The 19,525-nt window shown below is 40.5% G+C and overlaps 1 protein-coding gene and 1 pseudogene across 5 annotated transcripts in view; one reads left to right on the forward strand and one right to left on the reverse strand.

The window, feature by feature from the left end:
• Positions 1-475: 475 nt before the first annotated feature.
• Positions 476-19,525, reverse strand: part of LOC109456650 (putative MAGE domain-containing protein MAGEA13P) — a 105,043-nt gene continuing 85,993 nt past the window's right edge. For 3 of the 5 annotated variants that reach the window (XM_074323732.1, XM_074323731.1, XM_074323733.1), the window contains 2 exons: positions 5,226-5,393; positions 476-2,102 (listed from right to left, as the gene is read on the reverse strand). In XM_074323732.1, the coding sequence (XP_074179833.1) occupies positions 1,001-2,050 (1,050 nt within the window). In that variant the 5' untranslated portion in view covers positions 2,051-2,102; positions 5,226-5,393 and the 3' untranslated portion in view covers positions 476-1,000. The remainder of the gene's footprint in view (positions 2,103-5,225; positions 5,394-19,525) is intronic. The other 2 variants (XM_074323735.1, XM_074323734.1) reach the window with 2 other exon arrangements.
• Positions 18,857-19,042, forward strand: LOC109456642 (translation machinery-associated protein 7; annotated as a pseudogene).

Consider the following 19,525-nt stretch of genomic DNA (forward strand, 5'->3'; position numbering starts at 1 on the left):
CTAGTGGTTTCTGGGCATCACTTCAAGGGAACATCACACATTTTTTTTGGACATTCTTGCAGATGATGTGTCTAGAACACCTACATCATATACTATGTTCCACTGCACTGGGTTTTTACAAGAGGTCAGGACACCGTCCATACCTACCCCAGGTGGAGATTTCTCTCTGGTTTATCCATGATCCCAGAGTAACTGCTAAACGCAGTTTTCCATTCTAGACTTTTTTCTCAATGGTAAGACACACTCTGTGAGAGTCTGGCCCCTGCCACCACCCAGCTTCACTACAATCATCTCCCACAGAAGGAATCTTAGTTTCCCAAAGCCCCCATCTGCAGTGGCTCAGGGCATTTTTACTTGACTGCTCGCATCTGGAGTCCCACCACCTCTCCCCTTGTCTTGTTTGTTAGCCCTCGGAGGACTAAAGAGCAAGCACTTAATTCATGTTTGGGGAATAAATGAGCCGGTGAGAAAGATATTTCATTTAAGATTTAAGATTTAATTTCTCCTATAATCTTGAATTAGCCACACAAATATATATAATTTAATGTTACAGAATGACAGACTAAAAGGAATAAATGAATCCATAAATTCGCCATCCTGCATGTTTTTTCCTCTGTTCCTCGAAACTCTCTATTTTCCTGGGCTCTTTCACAAGGAAATTCCTATGCTAATGCCATGTTATCTTGTGACAGATTACCAAAAAAAGATGGGTGCAAAATTGCAAAACTCTTATTCTTAAACCTGAGAAATAGCTATCAATATGTGACCACTGTCATTCATAAACTTGATTCTGAAGCTAATTAAACTTTTTATTACAAGAAACAACATTTGAAAAACAAAAAACAACAACAAAAAATGACGTCTCCAAATCACCCAGATTGAACAGGAACACAAAGATGGTATATACTGTGTCCCCTCCAGATCCAGTCTGGCCCTTCAATACTTAGATCTTTGGCCGTTGCCTTCAAAGGAAAAGTGAAGAATCTTCCTCAGACTTCACTCAGGACAGGAGACGCTGCTGGACGTGACTGGAACTTTCCCTGGCTGTGGCAGTAGTATCATCTACATCAGCTCTGGCCTGGGCTCGCTCTCTCTCATCTCTCAGAGCCTCCTCATACCAGTGTGGGAAGGAAGTGGGATCAGTCCCACTGATCTTGGCAAAAAACTTCAGGACTTTCATCTTGCTGGTTTCAGCGTGGGCTCTTGGACCCCACAGGAACTCGTAGCGTGGAGGATCACTGTTGGGTACCTGCTGGTACTCCAGGTAATTCTCCTGCACTAAATCTTCAGTGATGAGCTTCCTGGGCTCCCCATAGATGAAGTCCTTCTTCCCAGCAAACACTCCCATCACTTTCAGCACTTCCCAGATTTTCTCCTCAGGGGCACGGTTACCCTCCATGAAGATTACGCCCAGGATAAGTATCAAGAGGCCGGTCTTGGGCATGCCCTGGCCATCACTCAGCATCCCATCATAGGTGAGGTCTAGCGTTTTGACGAGCACATAGGAATGGCTGGTGGGGTCCACTTCCTTCACTTCAATGCCAAAGACAACCTCCATGCATTCACAGACTTTCTTGAAGATCACAGGGAAGTGTTCCTTGTGCTCCTTGATGACACTCTTCAGCATTTCTGCCATTGTGATGGGCTCCTTTGTTATATACTTGACACTCAGAAACTGCACCAATTCAGCCACCTTCTTGTGGAGCACATCGTCGGTGAGCAAGGACTCAGGATCTGGTGGAGCCTGTGAGGTGCTGGGCCCCTCCTCTTCTTGGCTTCTAGAACTCTCATCAGATTGACTCGCTGGGCTGGCTGTGATGGCACTGGGGGAGGAGCAGGCACTCTGAGAGCTCTGGAGAGGACTCAGTGTCCCAGTGGCAGGCATCTCCTCTGGAGTGCCCTGGATCAAAGAAGAGAGAGAGGAGGAAGAGGTGGTGGTGGCTTCCTCCTCAGCCATGGGAGCCTGCAAACCTACCAGGCCTTGTGCCTTTCTTGGGGCCTGAAGGTGTTCCTCAAGCTTGCAGTGCTCACTCTTCTGACCATGAGACATGACTTGTGTTGGGGGCAGCTGGCAGGAGGGTGGGCAATTGGGACCCACAGACCTTGGGGAGAGAGGGAGAGTGTCAGTGACCTTAGCTGAGAAACTCACCCATGATGGCTCTGACAAAGGCAACTCATAGGTCTCTTCTTTACGGGGGTTTTCTGTCCTCACAGGGCTCCTGTTCTCTGGGCTGCTAAGAACTGAAAAGAAGTGAGACGGCTCCTCAGTGTGTAGCCAGCCAACACTGCCTGAGGATTCCAGGGCTGAAAGGCTGGGCAGGGTTAGGCACTGAGGGGCCCTTTTGTTGTGGGGTAGGTGGAACCCTTAGTAGACATTCGGGTGCACCTCACCTTGACTTCTGGTATTTCCTGGGCCTCTTCTAATAGGCTGACCTGAGGACACGTGCCTCAGACCAAGGCCCTCACCTCCTAGTTGCTAGAAGAACTGAGGGGATACCTCAGGATGCAGACTACAGACACAGTCCTGCCCCCCTCCCCCCATGCTCGCAGGAGGGATGGGGCCAGACTCTGAAGTCCCGCTTGTTTTGGGGTAGTTTCCTCAGTGCTCACTCAGAATCCTAATCTTTCCCCTGTCAGGGAATGGGCTTCCCTCTCACTTCCTAAGCAGAGGAAGTGAGGAGGCACCACATCTAGCCATACTTGCCTAGGGCCTCCTCGGGCCCATAGCAGGGACCGTGTGGGCTTCAGTGGGGCCTCCTTTGTCTAGGTTAAGCGGGCCCATTATGTTATTAATCTTTACTCCTGAGAGGGCCTGCTCCCTTCCCCACCTCAGCTGACCTGACGGGCATCCACAGACTGAAGCCTCCACTCTCTGAGCGGAACCTCGTCCACCACCCCTATGGTAGAAGGGATAGCCTATCACAACTGGCCATGTCTGCTTAGTATCTTCCAGGTATGACAGCTGGGGCTGGGCTCATCTTTTCGGGGGTAGGGGTACCCTCAGTACTCCTTCAGAGTATTCAACTTTTCATCTGGCAGGGCCTCAACCGCCCCGCCCCCACCTGTCAACTCGTCCTCAGACCTCCCTGACACCACTGAGACAAAAGTGAAAAGACGCCACATCCAGCTACTCCTGCCCGACGTCTCGCAGGGCTGGCAGCAGGAGCAGGGCAGGTTTCTGTGGGTGCCCCCTCTGGAGTGGGGAGGTACCCTCAACCCTTTTCAGTGTAGTCACAATTACTCTAGACAGGGCTTAGGCCTTCTACATTCTGCTGACCTGAGACTCCCTCCCTCAGGCCATGGCCTCAATCTCCCTGAAATCACCATCAAGGAAGCAGAGGCTGGGGGGAGGTGCCGCTGCCTCACAGCTTTGCCCAAGGCTGACAACTGGAGTGAGCCGGGAGGTAGGCGGGGCTTTGTCTGTGTACACAGAAAACTTTCCTTAGTCTTCCCTCAGCGTCCTCATCTGGAAGCCTGCCCTTCTTCACAGTTCTCACTTTGATGCTTGGCAGGGCCTGGAACTCCTCTTCCTGCTGACCTGAGGCTAGCCCCTTCAGACCTGAGATCTCATCTCCCCGCCATCCCTGATCCTGAAATGGTGATGGGTAGAGAGGCTTATCCTTCCAGCACTGCCCAGGGTCCGAATTTCTGTGGGGACCTCTCTGGTTCTGAGGTGGGGCGTAATCTCAATCTTCCTTAAGGTATTCATATTTACCACTAATAGGGCCTGGGACCCCTTCCTTCCGAGGTTGTGTCCTGCAGGTCAAGGTCACCATCTCTTGAGTCCCCGAAAGGTAAGTGGGGGTGGGAGGGCGCTTTGTCTGTCAAGCGTGCTTGGAGCCTCACAGGGCTGATAGCACAGGCAGGTGTCTGTGGGAACAGGCTGTCTGCAGGGGGGAGGTTTCTTCAGGATCCTCACCTTGACAACTGGCAGTATCTGGGACCCCTTACCTTGCTGACCTTAGTCTAGTCACCCAGGTTGAAGCCTGATTTCCTTCAGACTCCAAAGCTCGAAGTCGGGGAAACACTACATCCAAGGCCCCTGCATAGGGTCTCCCAAGACTGACATCAGGGGTGGAGTGGTATTGTGGGAGGGCCACACTATTCTGGGATGGGTGAAGCCCTCACTCCTCATGAGGGTTCTCCCAGCTCCTTGATTAAATACTCTCTGGGAGATTCCGCCCTCTCTGCCAGCTGGGAGCGTTTGCCCAACTGCAACTCTTTCAGACAAAGGTTTTGGTTCCCAGGCTAAATGCTAGATGGGAGAGCAGCAGCCCCCCTGACAGGTGGTGGAGATTCAGAAAAGAAGCCTACCTTTCCATGACGTGTCTTCACCCACCAGATGTAGACTTTGGAAACGTTTTGTTCCAAAAGCTTATTCTCTACACTGAAGTGACTGAGCAGCGTGATTTGGGGAGTTACTGCTCTTTTGAGATTGTCTGACATTGCATCATTCAGTACAGTCATTTCCACTTTTCTTAAGTCTCATTGAAATTAAGAAGTTATTTTGCATCTCTACCCTGCCATCCCTGATCCGGAAATGGCGGGGGCTCGGGGGAGGCTTGTGTGTTGTTCACCCTGATGCTTGCCATTCCATTTTTACTCCATTCTTTTTATTCTATTAAAATATTGTTTTAAAAGGCCAGTCTTTATCACTAAAGTGGTTTCAGGTGGTTATTAGCACAGACTCTGGAGTCACACTGCATCAATCCAGCCAATCTTGCCCAATATCTGATACTACGCCAGGGTTCCTGGCCTGTGGTCTGAACTGATGTCTCAGATTTGTGCAGTGAAGCAGGGGCAGAAGTTTTAAAGGTTTCCTCCTACCTACGGTGTCATCTGCCATCTATTACAGGCTATGGACCCTCCCAAACTTCACTGGCGCCTCCCACTCCCCCACCAGAAACAAGTACTAGTTCAACACGGGTTTCTCATGTTCTGTTATTTAGATTCTGTTGTTGATATTTTTGGTAGGCTGAAAAAGCTCCCCCCACCCCAAAGCCTACCCCAGTCCCTAGAACCTGTAAACACTGCCTTCTTTGGAAAAAGAGTCTTTGTAGATGTGATTAATTTAATACTCTTTTGATGGGGGGGATTACCCTGGATTATCCAGGTGAGCCCTAAATGTAATCATATGTATCCTTTTAAGACGGAGGCAGGAGAAGAGTCAACAAACAGAGGAGACAGTGTGAACATGGAGCAGAGAGATGTTTGAAGATGCTGACCTTGAAGATTGTAGTCATGTCGCCACAAGCCAAGGAATGCCGGCAGCGACCAGAAGCTGGAAGAGGCAAGGAATGGATCCTACCCTACAGTCTCCAGAGGAAGTGCAACCCTTCTGGCACCTTGATTTCGGCCCAGTGAAACTGATTTTGAGCATCTGGCTTCCAGAACTGTAAGAGAATAAATTTCTATTGTTTAAGCCACCCAGTCCATGGTAGTTTGATACAGCAGCCCCAGGAAAAGGATACATCATTGTTTTTATTCTCCCTTTTACAGATTTCCAGGATTGATTTTGGGAGCGGAAGATAGCAGCACAAACGTCATTGTCCTTTTGGCAACTACAGGTAAAGCACTAAGTCTGTAAATAATTTCAGGAGGACTGACATGTTTACAATATTTTGTTTCACATTAGTGACTATGGTATACTTCTCTATCTATTTGGGACTTCTTAAAAAATCTGAATCTATCAGTAAACTGTTACATCTGTCTCCACGAAGAGCGCTTACATTTTTATGATTTGTAATTTCTCTTAGGTAACTTTTGGATTTGTTGCTGTTGCGCGTGGGATATTTTCTATTATGTGTTCTAATTAGTTACTGTTTTTGTGGGGTAAGGCTCTTGATTTGGTGTAGTAACCTTCCGTACACTATCTTTCTGAACTTCCTTATTTATTTGTATATTCCACAGGCCTATTCCTTTTACTTTTCTAGGCAGATGGGCATATTGTTACCAAATAGCATCTCTTTCTTTTCAATGTTCATATCTCTTATTTATTTTTACATGCATAGCTCTGGCTTTGTGTTCCACTGCAGGTTTGAACAGTAGAGGTGAGAGTCTATATCTGTCTTGTTCCTGATTTCAATGAGAACGCTTCTACCATTTCACATCTAACTATGTTTGCTGTAGAATTGAGAAAAAGGAAGTTCCCGTCTGAGTTTGCCAGAAGTTTGTACCGTCAACTCACGTTGAATTTCTTTCATAGGCTTTTTCTATACCTATTGGAACAATCAAATGTTTTTTGTTGATGTTGTTGTTGTTGTTTTTACAGGACTTTGTTGGGGAACAGTGTGTACTTTCAGGACTTTTTTCCCCCAGATCAAGTTGTTGTCCTTTCAGTCTTAGTTGTGGAGGGCACAGCTCAATTCCAGGTCCAGTTGCCGTTGCTAGTTGCAGGGGGCACAGCCCACCATCCCTTGTGGGGGTCGAACCAGCAACCTTGTGGTTGAGAACCCGCATTCCAACCAACGGAGCCATCCGGGAGGCAGCTCAGCTTAAGGTGTCGTGTTCAATCTTAGTTGCAGGGGGCAGAGCCCACCATCCCTTGCGGGACTCAAGGAATTGAACTGGCAACCTTGTGGTTGAGAGCCCACTGGCCCATGTGGGAATCGAACCGGCAGCTTTCGGAGTTAGGAGCACAGAGCTCCAACTGCCTGAGACACCAGGACGGCCCAATCAAATGTTTTTTCTCCTCTAATTTGTTAATGTGGGGGATTACAGTTCAAAGTATTTTCTAATGTTAAATCATGTTTTCATTCCTCGGCACCATTTATTTGCTCATTTAATTCACTGCTGTGTTGACTATGCTATTTTATTTAAGATTTATTTATTTACTGCTATGTGAATAGCTTGGCTCAAGTGTTTTTCTTTGTGTGAGTGGGGACCAATGTTCTCATTTGGTTTTTGAATCAAGGAGAGCTGGCTAGGGACAATGAGTTGAATAATTTCCTTTTTTTTTTCATGCTTTGGAAAAGTTCACAAAAGCTAGAAGTTAATTTTCCCTGACCTTGGTAGAAGTGGCTTCAAAATGGTCTTATTCTGGATATTTGAGAGTGGCTTAAATTTTAAATAGTTTCCATTTGTATTTTTGCATTGAAGTTTTTTTAATGGATCAATTTGGTTATTTATTTTCTAAGAAGTGGTCCATTTTACTAAGGATTTCAAGGTTAATGGCACGATATTTATAATAAAAAGTATTGCAGAAACTCCTAAACTTATACACCAGTAGAAAGAATAGGATAATGAAGGCAATATACGTGATATTCAGCATCAACAATTATCAATACATGGCCAATGTGTTTCCAATTACCCCCCCCACTAGCCCCCCACCCCCCATTTCTGCAACTGGGACAATGTGAAGCAAGTCCAAGGTATCACATCTAAGTATTTCAGCACACATTTCTAAAAGATAATGAATCTTTTTAAAAATGTAAACTTAATACAATTATTAGTCCTAAAAATCTTTGTCATTAGTATCAAATATCCAGTTATTTTTCACAGTTATCTGAGAGCCTAATACTTTTAAAAAATTTAATTTCTTTGAATTGATGTCCAAATACAGTCTAACAACTCTGATTATATCCTTTAAGCCTTGTTTTCATCTATAGATTTCCTCCATATCACCGCTTTCTCCTTGCATTCAAAAACAAAAGTCTTGTGTTTTGCCCTATTTCCCATAGTCTGGATTTTGCTGACTGTGACACTTTGGTATGCTTAAACAGGTTTTTCAGGCCCCTGTATTTCTTAAATTGAGAGTTAGAGGTAGAAACTTGATCAGACTGGTTTTTGTTTCCTTCCTTCCTTCCTTCCTTCCTTCCTTCCTTCCTTCCTTCCTTCCTTCCTTCCTTCCTTCCCTCCTTCTTTCTTTTCTTCCTTCCTTTTTCCTTCCATCCACAAGACCACTCCATAGGTGATGCTGAGTACCTCCATTGGGAGGTATATATACCTGGTTGTGTCCTTTTGTATTGATGTGAGCAGTCATTGATGATAATGACTTTTATTTATTAATCCCTTAGGGTTCACAGAATGATCATTCTCTCATTTCTTAGTTAACGTAAACAATTTTATACAGGCATATCTCATTGATATTGCAGGTTTTGTTCCAAACCACAGTCATAAAACGAGTATTGCAATAAAGCGAATCATAATCTTTTTGCTGGTGGAAGGTCTTGCCTTCCATTTGTAAAAAAATGCAACATCTATGAAGCATGATAAAGCAAAGCACAATAAAAAGCTTGTGTGTAGATACATTTTTCTGTCCATAGTTTGGTTATCCTGAAGGGAACTTGTTGTGTTCCATTATATTAAAATCTTTACTGCATCTAAATTTTGTACAAATTTACTTAACTTGTTTGTTCCTGCTTTTCTCTTTAGTAATTGATCATATTTGCAACAATGTGTTTAAGATTTTCCAAGGAATGGCTTGTATGTGTTGGCTCTGCTGTTTTCTGCATTATTAATTCTGCATTTATCTTTATTATTTCCTGGTTTCTGCTTCTTTAGATTGAATATGCTATTTATTCTGTAGCTTCTTGACTTGCTTGGCTGTTTTAAATATTTCTCGTGTTCTAATACATCTCTTTAAGCCTACACTTCTCATTGAGTACCACTTGAGATGTATCACACAGAGAGTGTTGTATATCTTCATGTTTATTGTTTGAATATTTTACAAGTTGAGTATATCACTCTTACTTATGCTATTAGAATTTCTATTTTTGTTCTCTTAACAATGTGTTTCACAGAGTAAAAGATTTTAATTTTGATGAAGCCTAATTTGTCATTTTCCCCCCTTTTATGAATTGTGCTTTTGGTTTCAAGTCTCAGAAATCTTTGCTTAACCTGAGTTGCAATGATATCTCCCTTTTTTTTTCTAAATTTTTTGGTTTTACACTTTATATTTACATCTATGATTCATTTTTAATTAATTTTTGGATGAAATGTGAGGTGTGAAGGTTCATTTTTACCATTCATAGAAAAGGCCATCCTTCTTCCATTCAGTTGCTTTTGAACCTTTGTCAAAATGCCGTGGACATTTTTCTGTGGCTCTATTTCTGGGTGCTTTGTTCTTTTACATTCATCTATACGTCTATCCCTTTGCTTATACCACATTGTTTTGATTACTGTGGCTTGAATCAGATCTCTTAAAACTGGGTGATGTTCCTCCCACTTTCTTCTTCTTTTTCCAAAATTATTTTATCTACTCTAGGTCCCATTCCCTTTCCATATAAATTTTAGAATAAGCTTATCTAGATCTATAAAAATCCTGTTGGGATTTTGATTGGAATCATGCTCAATTTATAGATCAATTTGGAGAGGGTAGACATTTATTATTCTGCATCTTCTAGTCCATTAAAACAACATCTCTTTATTTATGCAGGTTTTCTTTTATTTCTTTCATCAATGTTTTTTGAGTTTGCAGCATACAGATCTAGTACATGTTTTCATAGGTCAATAACTCAGTATTTTCATTTTTTGAGTTATTTTAAATGGTATGTTTAAAAATTTAACTTCACAATTGTGCATTGGCGGTATATAGAGACTGGATTGATTTTATTGTTTGACTCTGTATCTTGTGACCTTGTTATGTTTACTTATTAGTTGTAGGGGTCATACTAAGATTTGAACATAGATATTGGTCTGATGGGCACAGATGTAAAGAGGGCATGTAGCACTGTAGTCCTCTGCTTAGTATAAAGGTCCTTTAAACAGTAAAAAGGCAACTGAGGGAGCTCTTCTTTCAAGGAGCAGTGAACCATTTCTGTAGGCTAAGAGGATTTAAGAAAATCTATAGGTTCAAGACTCTCAAGTGCATTTACACAAATATAACTCTCCCATATGTCAGTTTCCAACTCCTTCCCGTTTAGGGGCCTGACTTTGGCATATGACACTCACCAAAGATAAGAATCCATTCAACATCTTCTGAAATTCTGCTACTCTAACAAGTAAGACCTGGATCTAAACTTTAGCTCGGTCAACTCTGTGGTAGCAGATGGGAGTCTCTTTAAACACTGCCAAGGAGTCGAACTCTAACTTACACATTGCTTTGAATTGGTGATTAATTGACATAAACCTGTTACTTTTTCTCTTAAAAGCATCACTGGTACTCAACAATGGCCACCCAGTTTCACAATTTCCCTTTTTTCTTAAATGCCAGAGATATTACAAAAGAAAAACAAAGTTGAAGGACTTACTCTATCCAATTCAAAACATGCTATAAAACTACAGTGATTAACACAGTGAAGTATTGATTGAAGTGCTGGCATAAAGATCAATGGAATAGAATTGAAAGTGCAGAAATAAACACAAGTTTATGGTTAATTGATTTTTGATAAAAGGGCCAAGACAATTCAGTGGAAGAAAGGACAGTTTTTTTCAACAAATGATGCTAGGAAAATTGGGTGTCTTACGTGCAAAAATACTGGGAGTGCCAAAAACATGAAAACAAGTGGACACTTTGGTCAACGTTGCTCAAGCAGTAGTTTGCCGTAATCAGAAGTGTCTGAACACTGGTGGTAACCACTTTGAGCACCTCTTGTCATTGCAGAAGTTAAGTGTGACTTGTATTCATCTTTTGTTATTGGTATATATTGAGTATTAAAATTTTAAGACAGTTTTCCTTTCTTAAAATGTGCATACATTTTTTTGGCACCCTCTGTATATATAAATTGGAGTTCATCAAAATTAAAAAGTTTTCACTTCAAAAGACACCATTAAAAAAAATGAAAAGACAATCCACAGACAAAGAGAAAGTACTTGCAAATCATGTATATGCCAGACTCATATCCAGAAAACATAAAGAACTCTTATAACTCAATATTAAGAAGGCAAACAACCTAATAATAGATATGTAAAAGGTTTAAATAAAAATTGCACCAAAGAAGATACAAGTATATGAACCGATATGTAAAAGTATGCTTAACAAAGATGCTAAGGTCATTGGGGAAATTCAAATTAAAACCATAATGAGATACCACTTTATAGCTACCAGAATGGCTAAAATTTTAAAAAAGCAATAAATGTTTATGGCATTTTAGAGAAATTGGAACTTTCATATATTGCTGTTAGGCATTTAAATTGTACACCCAATTTGTAAAACAGTTAATTTTCTTAAAAATTAAAACATCAACTTACAACAACACCCGGTAAAACAACTCATGTCCGCACAAAAACTTGTAAGGGAACATTCATAGCAGCATTAATCATAACAGCCAAAAAGTGGAAGCAACCCAAATGTCATCAACTGGTAAATGTATTTTTAAAAAGCAGTAAGTCCATATAATAACGTTACATTCTTCAACTCAAAGGAACAAACTATTGATGCATTGTGTAGAGCATGGTGGGGTGTTAAAAACATGCCAAGTGAAAGATGCAAGATCAAAGGCCACATATTATGATTCCGTTTTTATGAAATTTCCAGAAAAGGCAACTTAGAGACAAAAAACATATAAATGTTTTTCTGTGGCTAAAATGCGAATGGAGATTGATTGCAAATTATTTTGAGGGAATTTTGGGGGTTGCTATTGTCTGAATGTGTTCCCCAAAATGCGTATATTGAAATCTTAACCCATAAAGATAATGGTATTACGAGGTGGGGCCTTTGGGAAGTACTTAGAGCATGAGGGTGGAGGGAGTGCTCATAAAGGGGATTAGTGCCTTTATAAAAGAGGATCTAGAGAGATCCCTCGCCGCTTCCATCAAATGAAGACACAGCAAGAAGGCTGTGAACCAGGAAGTAGGCCTCCACCACAATGCCACCAGACTGGAGCCTTGACCTTGGAGTTCCCAGCTTCCAGGACTGTGAGAAATAAATTTCTGTTTTTTAATAAGCCAGCCATTCTGTGGTATTTTGTTATAGTAGCCCGAATGGACTAAGACGGGGGGTGATACAAATGTCATAGAACTAGATTTTGATGCTTGTCATACAGCTCTATAAATGTACTGAAAATCGTTGTATTCATACTTACAATTGATAAATTTATGCCATGTCAATTATGTCTTCTTAAAGCTATAAAAGTATGAATCTGCTGATCGTCATAACAGTGAGTCTGATTGTTAGGTACCACTAGCGTAGATGGGCAAAAGTGGCATTATGCACATTAGTGCCATTAAGCTAGTTATCTACTAAAAATTTTTGCTAGTTCTTACCCTTGTGTCAGTGACCAATAAATATTATCATTCACTATACCTTGGTGGCTCCACAAGAGCTTTTATGAAATGAGCTATATCCTACTAGGGCAACAGAGCTGAATCATTGTCTGATCCTGCCCTTGAACAACTGAGGAATAATTGGAAAAACTACTTAATCCTGTTAAGTCTCAGACACAATTTAATGGAGGCCCATGAATATAGTAAGTTGTCTGATAAAAGACATTTATGTTTGAGAGCATCAAATGCGTATCAGTTTTATTGAGTTAGGAAGCCATGTCTGATTGGTAAATCTTTGTTTTTCAGATAGTATAAAACAGCCAGTGGCCTTTATTTTATTCCTCTTCAGGTTATTGGTTGAGAGTTTGATGTCAGTGGAGTTTAGCAGCTTTAATCTGAGACATTTCAGAACCATGGTACCAGGACCATACCCTGAACTTGGCTCACTGTCTTAGTCCATTCTGGCTGCTGTATAACAAAGTAACATAGACTGAGTGGCTTATAAACAACAGAAACATATTTCTCAGTTCTGGAGGCTGAAAGTCCAACATCAGGGTACCAGCCAATATGGCTGGCTTCTGGTGAGCACCGTCTTCCGCGTTGCAAACTGCTGTCTTCTCATTGTGTCCTCATGTGGCAGAAAGGGAGCTACAGCCCTCCCTTTTATAAGGGTACTAATCTCATTCATGAAGGATCCACCCTCATGACCTAAGCTGCCCACAAAGGCCCCATCTCCAATACCATCACATCAGGGGATAGGATTTCAGCATATGAATTTAGGGGGGACAAAAACATTCACTCCATTATCTCACTGTAGCCACCCAATACTCCTCATCAAGGTACATGAAACCTCTTACAAACTCATCCCAACTTCCTGCAGTGTCAGCTCCTGTCACTGTACTCTAGCTACACTCACCTTCTCACTGTTCCTTGAGAAATCTAAGCTCTCTCCCAACTACATTCGTTGTAAACGTTATTCCCTTGGCTAGTACTACACAATTTACCCTTTCAGGAACAGCTAAAATAGCACCTCTTTTTTGAAGCCGTCCTCAAATGTCGCCATCCCATTTTCTCTCTCCTCCAGCTTACACAGCTATTTTTACTTACTTCTTTTGTTGCACTTATTACAGTGTATTATGCCTTTTATACCTGGTAAATTGTGCATTTCCCAAGGAAGAGAATATACCTATCCACGTTTCAGTCCTTAAGTCCCGGTATAGTATATGGCGCATGGGAATCATTGAGTTACTGGATACATGAATCAAGGATGCATGAGGTTCAGTTGCTATTGTTATCTTTAAAAAAACAACAACACAGCCCCAAGCCTCCAAGTCAAATCCTCTTTCAGAGGAGGATAAATAAGACCGGCTGACCTACACGTAACCTGTGAGAAGGACAGTGTTTAGAGAAGAGAGTGGTGAGGGGCAGCGCTGAGTGTCTAAAACATTCTTGTCAGGTATTCATATTATGTGACATCTGAAGTCAGAAAAATCACAAGATCAGAAATTTACAGGTAAGAAAAGTGGAAAAAGGTAACCATGTGAGGTTATAGATGGGTTCATTAATTTGATTGTGGGATCCTTTCACAAGTTACTCACATATATGAACTCATCATGCTATAAATTTTAAATATATTACAATTGTATTTGTCAATTATACTCCAATGAAGTTGGAATAAAAAGAAATTTACAGATGAAAGTTAATAGTTTTAGAAATTTTCTTTAGGTATTGTTAAAAAAATATGCTTTATCTCAACTGTCAATAAATAGCTTTTGAAATTTTCTCTAGTGATAAAACATAGAACTGGTTATATTATCTATTGCCAAGGTCACCACCTTGAGTCTTATCGTAAGTGGCATTCCCTTTAATGTATTAAAAATAGTAATAATAGCTATAATCTATTGCATATCGGCTATACACCAGTAATTCTGCTCATTGTTTTGCATATATTATTCCAAATCTTAGTATGCCAACAATATGAAGTCATTTTACAGATGAGTAAATTGAGGCCCAGAAAGCTATAGCAAATTGTTCTAGATTAGTCAAGTGGGAGAGCCAAGATGTGAATACAGATTCATCTTATCCAGAGTTCATAATCTGTCCTCTGTGTCATGAATAATTTTGCTTCATAGGTGTTAAAGGGAGCTAGAGTTAGACAAGAAAACTATATATATAATTGATAAAGGTGAATTGTGAGTACAAGTTATTTCAGAAATAATTGCAAATTTGGTGACCAAGTAATTACATCAGATTCCTTTAAGACATAGTACAAGTTATTCTAGCAGTAAATAATAGCTACAGTAAATAAATACTCAGTGCATTTATCTGTTGTGTATTAATAGACTGTTTCACATATAAGAATACTTGAAAAATATCAGCCAGCACTGTTGGGTATTAAGAACATTTAAAGAGATCTGAAAACTCAAAAATGTGCTTTACACACAAGTATGTCTTTATTAAACAGAACAACCTAAACATTGAGGAATAAAGTCAAATCTAGAAGCAATCATTTAACTTCTGTCTGTGCCTCAATGCATTCCAATTGCTATTTTAATAGTACCAGTAAAATGTGTCTGTTTATGTAAATTCCAAAATCACACATTTTGCATTGTATTTACATAAGCACTTTGGGCACTGCTTAGGAAAATATGCACTATTCAGCAGATTCTGGAGCCATGGGGTTTGAGTTATTACCAAAAGGATCCTTCACCTCTAAGTACGAGTCATATACTTTCAAATAGACAGGTAAAATGTTACAGCCATAGGCTTGTTCAAGAAACAGTGTAATAATAAGATGTATTAAAACCATGACAAATAAACTAATAAGGTCATGAATAAAAAACATAATAATTTTTATTTTTAAAATATTTTAAAGAAAATAGGGGCGGCCAGATGGCTCAGTTGGTTAGAGCACAAGCTCTCAACAGCAGGGTTGCCGGTTCAATTCCCGCATGGGATGGTGGGCCGTGCTCCCTTCAACTAAAGATTGAAAACGGTGACTGGACTTGGAGCTGAGCTGCGCCCTCCAAAACTAAGACGGAAAGGACAACAACTTGAAGCTGAATAGCACCCTCCACAACTAAGATTGAAAGGACAACAACTTGACTTGGAAAAAAAGGCCTGGAAGTACACACTATTCCTCAATAAAGTCCTGTTCCCCTTCCCCAATAAAATCTTAAAAATAAAAAAAATCCATTGTAATGGGGAAAAAGGAAGATTTTTTTTTTGTTTTTAACTTTAAAAAAATTTTTTTTTATTCTAAGTGTGCTTTTCCAGGACCCATCAGCTCCAAGTCAAGTAGTTGTTTCAATCTAGTTGTAGAGGGCGCAGCTCACAGTGGCCCATGTGGGGGTTGAACTGGCAACCTTGTTGTTAAGAGCACCGCACTCTAACCAGCTGAGCTAACTGGCCGCCCCAGGAAGAAATGTTTAAAAATCTATTCTGGGGGAGTGACAGGAGTTCTGGGGCTAGAACTAACTACAGCTAGAGGAAGAATAAGAGGACTGAGAAGGCCAGGCTCCTGAGACCTAAGGATTCCCACCTGACCGTGAGGCATTGCGAAGGAAACAACATTATCAATATCACATCTGTAGTATTTTTGTAAAAAAAGGCATAACTTCAATGTATTCACGAGATAGCATCAGATAAAATTAAATTGAGGGACATTGTACACCATAGATGACTAATGCTCTTCAAAACTGTAAATGTCCTGAAGGTAAGGAAGGACCGAGAAAATGTGATGGATCAGAGGAAACTAAGGAGAAATAACAACTAAAAGTCATGTGCTATCATGGATTGCATCCTGGAACACAAAAAGCACCTGAGTAGAAAAACTGATAGACTCTGAATACAGTCTATAGTTTAATCATGTTGTACAAATTTTGATCTCTTAGTTTTTATCACTGAACTATGGTTATGTGAGATGTTAACATTAGAGGAACTGAATGAAGGGCATATGGAAACTTTATGTACTATATTTACAATTCTTCTGGAATTTGAAAATGATCTCAACTGTATGTAATACCTTGTGGTCTCAGCTATGTATTTCAAGGATTTTTGTTTTATTGGGCCTTGCATTTCTATGCGTTTTGTACTTGGTGGTTTTTCGGGCTGTCCGTTTTTCCATATTGCTAGAAATAGAAACACTCATCACTTTTAGGCTCCACTAAAACTGCTTCGACAATGTGCCCAGGTTACGGGTAATTCACTTGATGTTGAATCCACTAACAACTTTTAAATTTAAGAAGGCTTAGTATTACTTAATATCACTTCATACACTACCATCTTCCTTGGAGACTTTTTTCGTCTAGGTTCTATGACAGTGTTCTATTTTCTTCCCACTTATCTCTAGCCATGCTTTCTCGGGATTCTCTGCAGCTATCTGTTTTTTTGCTGTGCTTATCCCAAGACTTAGAAGTCTCCTTGTGTTCATCTTCTACATCTAATAGATCACCAAGTCTTGTTGATTTTATTTTATTTCTTAAATGTTTTTGTATCTGTTCATTTATCTCCATCTCCGGTGAGCCTCTCCTCGTCCAGGAAAACCCCATCGCAGTTACTCCAACAGTCTCTTGAATGGTGTCTAGGTGTCTGGTCCATTCTTCTCCTAGGGTAATTGTTCAAAAACAAACCTGATTATAATAAAGGTGTTTGTTTGTATCCCTCACTGAGCTGTAACACCCTGAACCACAGCAACCTTGTTTTATTCACTGTGTTAGCCCCACAACAATGCTCCATACTTTTTTTGTTGAGTGAATAAATGACACTAGGAAAGAGATACAGCATCATCCATGACTGAACGCTGCAGATGAGGCTCCGGGCTTTGGTTACGCAAGTTCATCAATCAGCCCTTTCATGATTTGTGGACTGATTCTCATTGTAATATTCTGAATGGACGTGTCTGCCCTGCATCCTCTCTGTCATGTAGCCATTGTACCATTTTCACCATGGACAGTGTTTGCTACACATTACACTCCCTTCCATATTGCTTACCCTCAGCTAATGTAGTTCAATTGAAAAATATAGTTGTTTTGTTTTTGTTTGTTTCAAGAATGTTGACAAATGGTCTGATAGTGTGGAGACATAGTAGAGAATCTGTGGTGAGACCATAGTTTCTAATTGTTTCTCCCTTAGGGAACACCATTGATAGCTATTTGCTATCTTGGCACTCATTTTCCCCATGAAATGGAGATGTGGCATGGCAGTCAGAAAATTAGTGATTATTTCAGTGTCTCATTTTGGGGATAGTCTTCCTAATGTGGTCACACAGAGACTCATGCCAAGAGGATGAGGTCATGTGCTTGAACATACTTATTTTTTTATTCCAGCCATTTCTCTTCTCAGCCAGGGAATCCAAGTCAATGAGTTCTTGGCCTATACTACCCTGTTTGATTGTTGATTTTTTTAACGCTATGTATCATCTTACCAATTGGGCTGTAAAGTTTTCAAGGGCAACGAGCAAGTGATTCATTCACTTGATAAATTTGTGAAGATCATGTATTATATATCATGTTATTCTATGAAATAATAATAAATACAAATGTTACCCTTTAGTAAATACCTGCCATATTCTAGGTACATGGATGCATGACTTCATTTTAGCCTCAAAATATGTCTGAGAAATATTATTCACATTTTACAGATAAGGAAACTGAAGCTTAGAGAGTTAAGTTACTCACCCAAGGTCACATAGTTGTAGCCAGGATTGAAACCTAATCTGACTGATTTTAAAACCTGTTCTCATTGTACAGCTCGGTGGTTTAAAAAAAATTTTCCCATGGACCTTTTTAAAAACGGAGTATTATTGAAGCATCATTAATAAAGGCAAAAATCAGAACTGCTCTGTTGAAGGAAGGGGTCAAACCTACTTTTGATTGTCCCCTTTCCTCTCTTCCCACAGTGACCCATGTCACATAGGTTTTGATTTATCAGAGCTCCAGAGTGTCAAGTTGGAAAACCCCTCACTATTCCTTGTTACCTCTTTTCACCCTGACCATTTTTTAGTTGAATGAGGAAGAGATTTACTGAAATGATGAAATCACATCCTATTCTTGTCACACTTTCTTTATGAAGGGAGAATGTTTTATGAAACAGTTTCCATGCAACTGCTTTAGCCAAGTGCTGTAGGTAACTCATAATAATTTGAATAGCAATGCAGATTTTGTTTCCATCAGCAGGGGTTTCGAGCAAATTCCTGCATTTTTCTGTAATGAGGAATACCTGGAGAAACAATTGAAAAATGGTAATACCTTGCAAATGAAATTTAGTTGATTGCAAAATGTGGTCGTTCAGCATGAGGAAAAGCCTATATGTAAAGACAAGTTGGTGTACAAAAACCATCAATTTGACTTCTCTCATTTTCAGTCTACAAAAATGGAATGGAATTTATGATGTGTGTCTGTCTGACACTGGATCGTCTAGGGTAGATTTCAGTCATTTTCAGGTTAGTCTTAAACACAGATAAAAGGCAGGAGCCAGATGTTGAAGCTGTGGGTAAAGATCCTGGAATCGCAACAGTACACAATAGGCATTCACCGTCGACAGATGTTAAAAAAGATGAACTATGGTCTTAAAGGGCCAGAGTTAAGCCCAGCTTCTAGTATTTATCTTACAGTTTTCTTAAATGACATTATGAGTCAAATCGTATTATTTATGCCCAAATGTACAGAAAAAGATCACTTGGGCAGGGTTTGGGAACGGGGCGGCAGGCGCCATGTCCGGCTGTGAAGGTGGCAAGAAGTCCCTGAAACAGCCCGAGAGGTAGGCTGAGGAGATGGACTAGGAAGATAAGGCATTCAGGCAGAAGCAAAAGAAGAAGAAACTCAAGGAGCTAAAGGCGAAGACTAAGTGGAAGGACGCCCTGGTCACAGGTGGAATTAAGAAATCTGGCAAAAAGTGAGCTATTCCTTGTGTCTGGGGCAATGGTGATCCTTAATTCCATTCCGGTTTTAACATCTGGATTCCCTGCCATAACACCTGTTTTCACCTATAGCTAGAATGAATTGTGGTCTTGGAGCCTGTTGTACATTGAAGAAGAAACTTTTGTAAAGAAAAAAGATCACTTACTGTGACCCGTTAGTGTGTCTTGAGAAGATTCTCTTCACTCTTCTTTTCTCTTCACAATGAACAAACGATTGTGGAAAAACACTCATTGTGACTTGGGTAAAAATATTCTGAGAAAACAGTAACTAGAATGAACAGAAGTTTTGAAAGGTATAAAAGATGAATGCTACTTCCAAATTTTATGGATTTGAAAAACTCATGAGCTATATGAGGCTGGGCAATTAAGTTCACGAACTCATCCTAGAAAAAGTGCTACATACCTCATTGCTGAATATCACTACAGTCACCTTCGAAGTACTGCCCTTGGGAAGCTATGCAC

This window comes from Rhinolophus sinicus, chromosome X (genome assembly GCF_036562045.2).
Source record: "Rhinolophus sinicus isolate RSC01 chromosome X, ASM3656204v1, whole genome shotgun sequence".
Classification (NCBI taxonomy): Eukaryota; Metazoa; Chordata; class Mammalia; order Chiroptera; family Rhinolophidae; genus Rhinolophus; species Rhinolophus sinicus.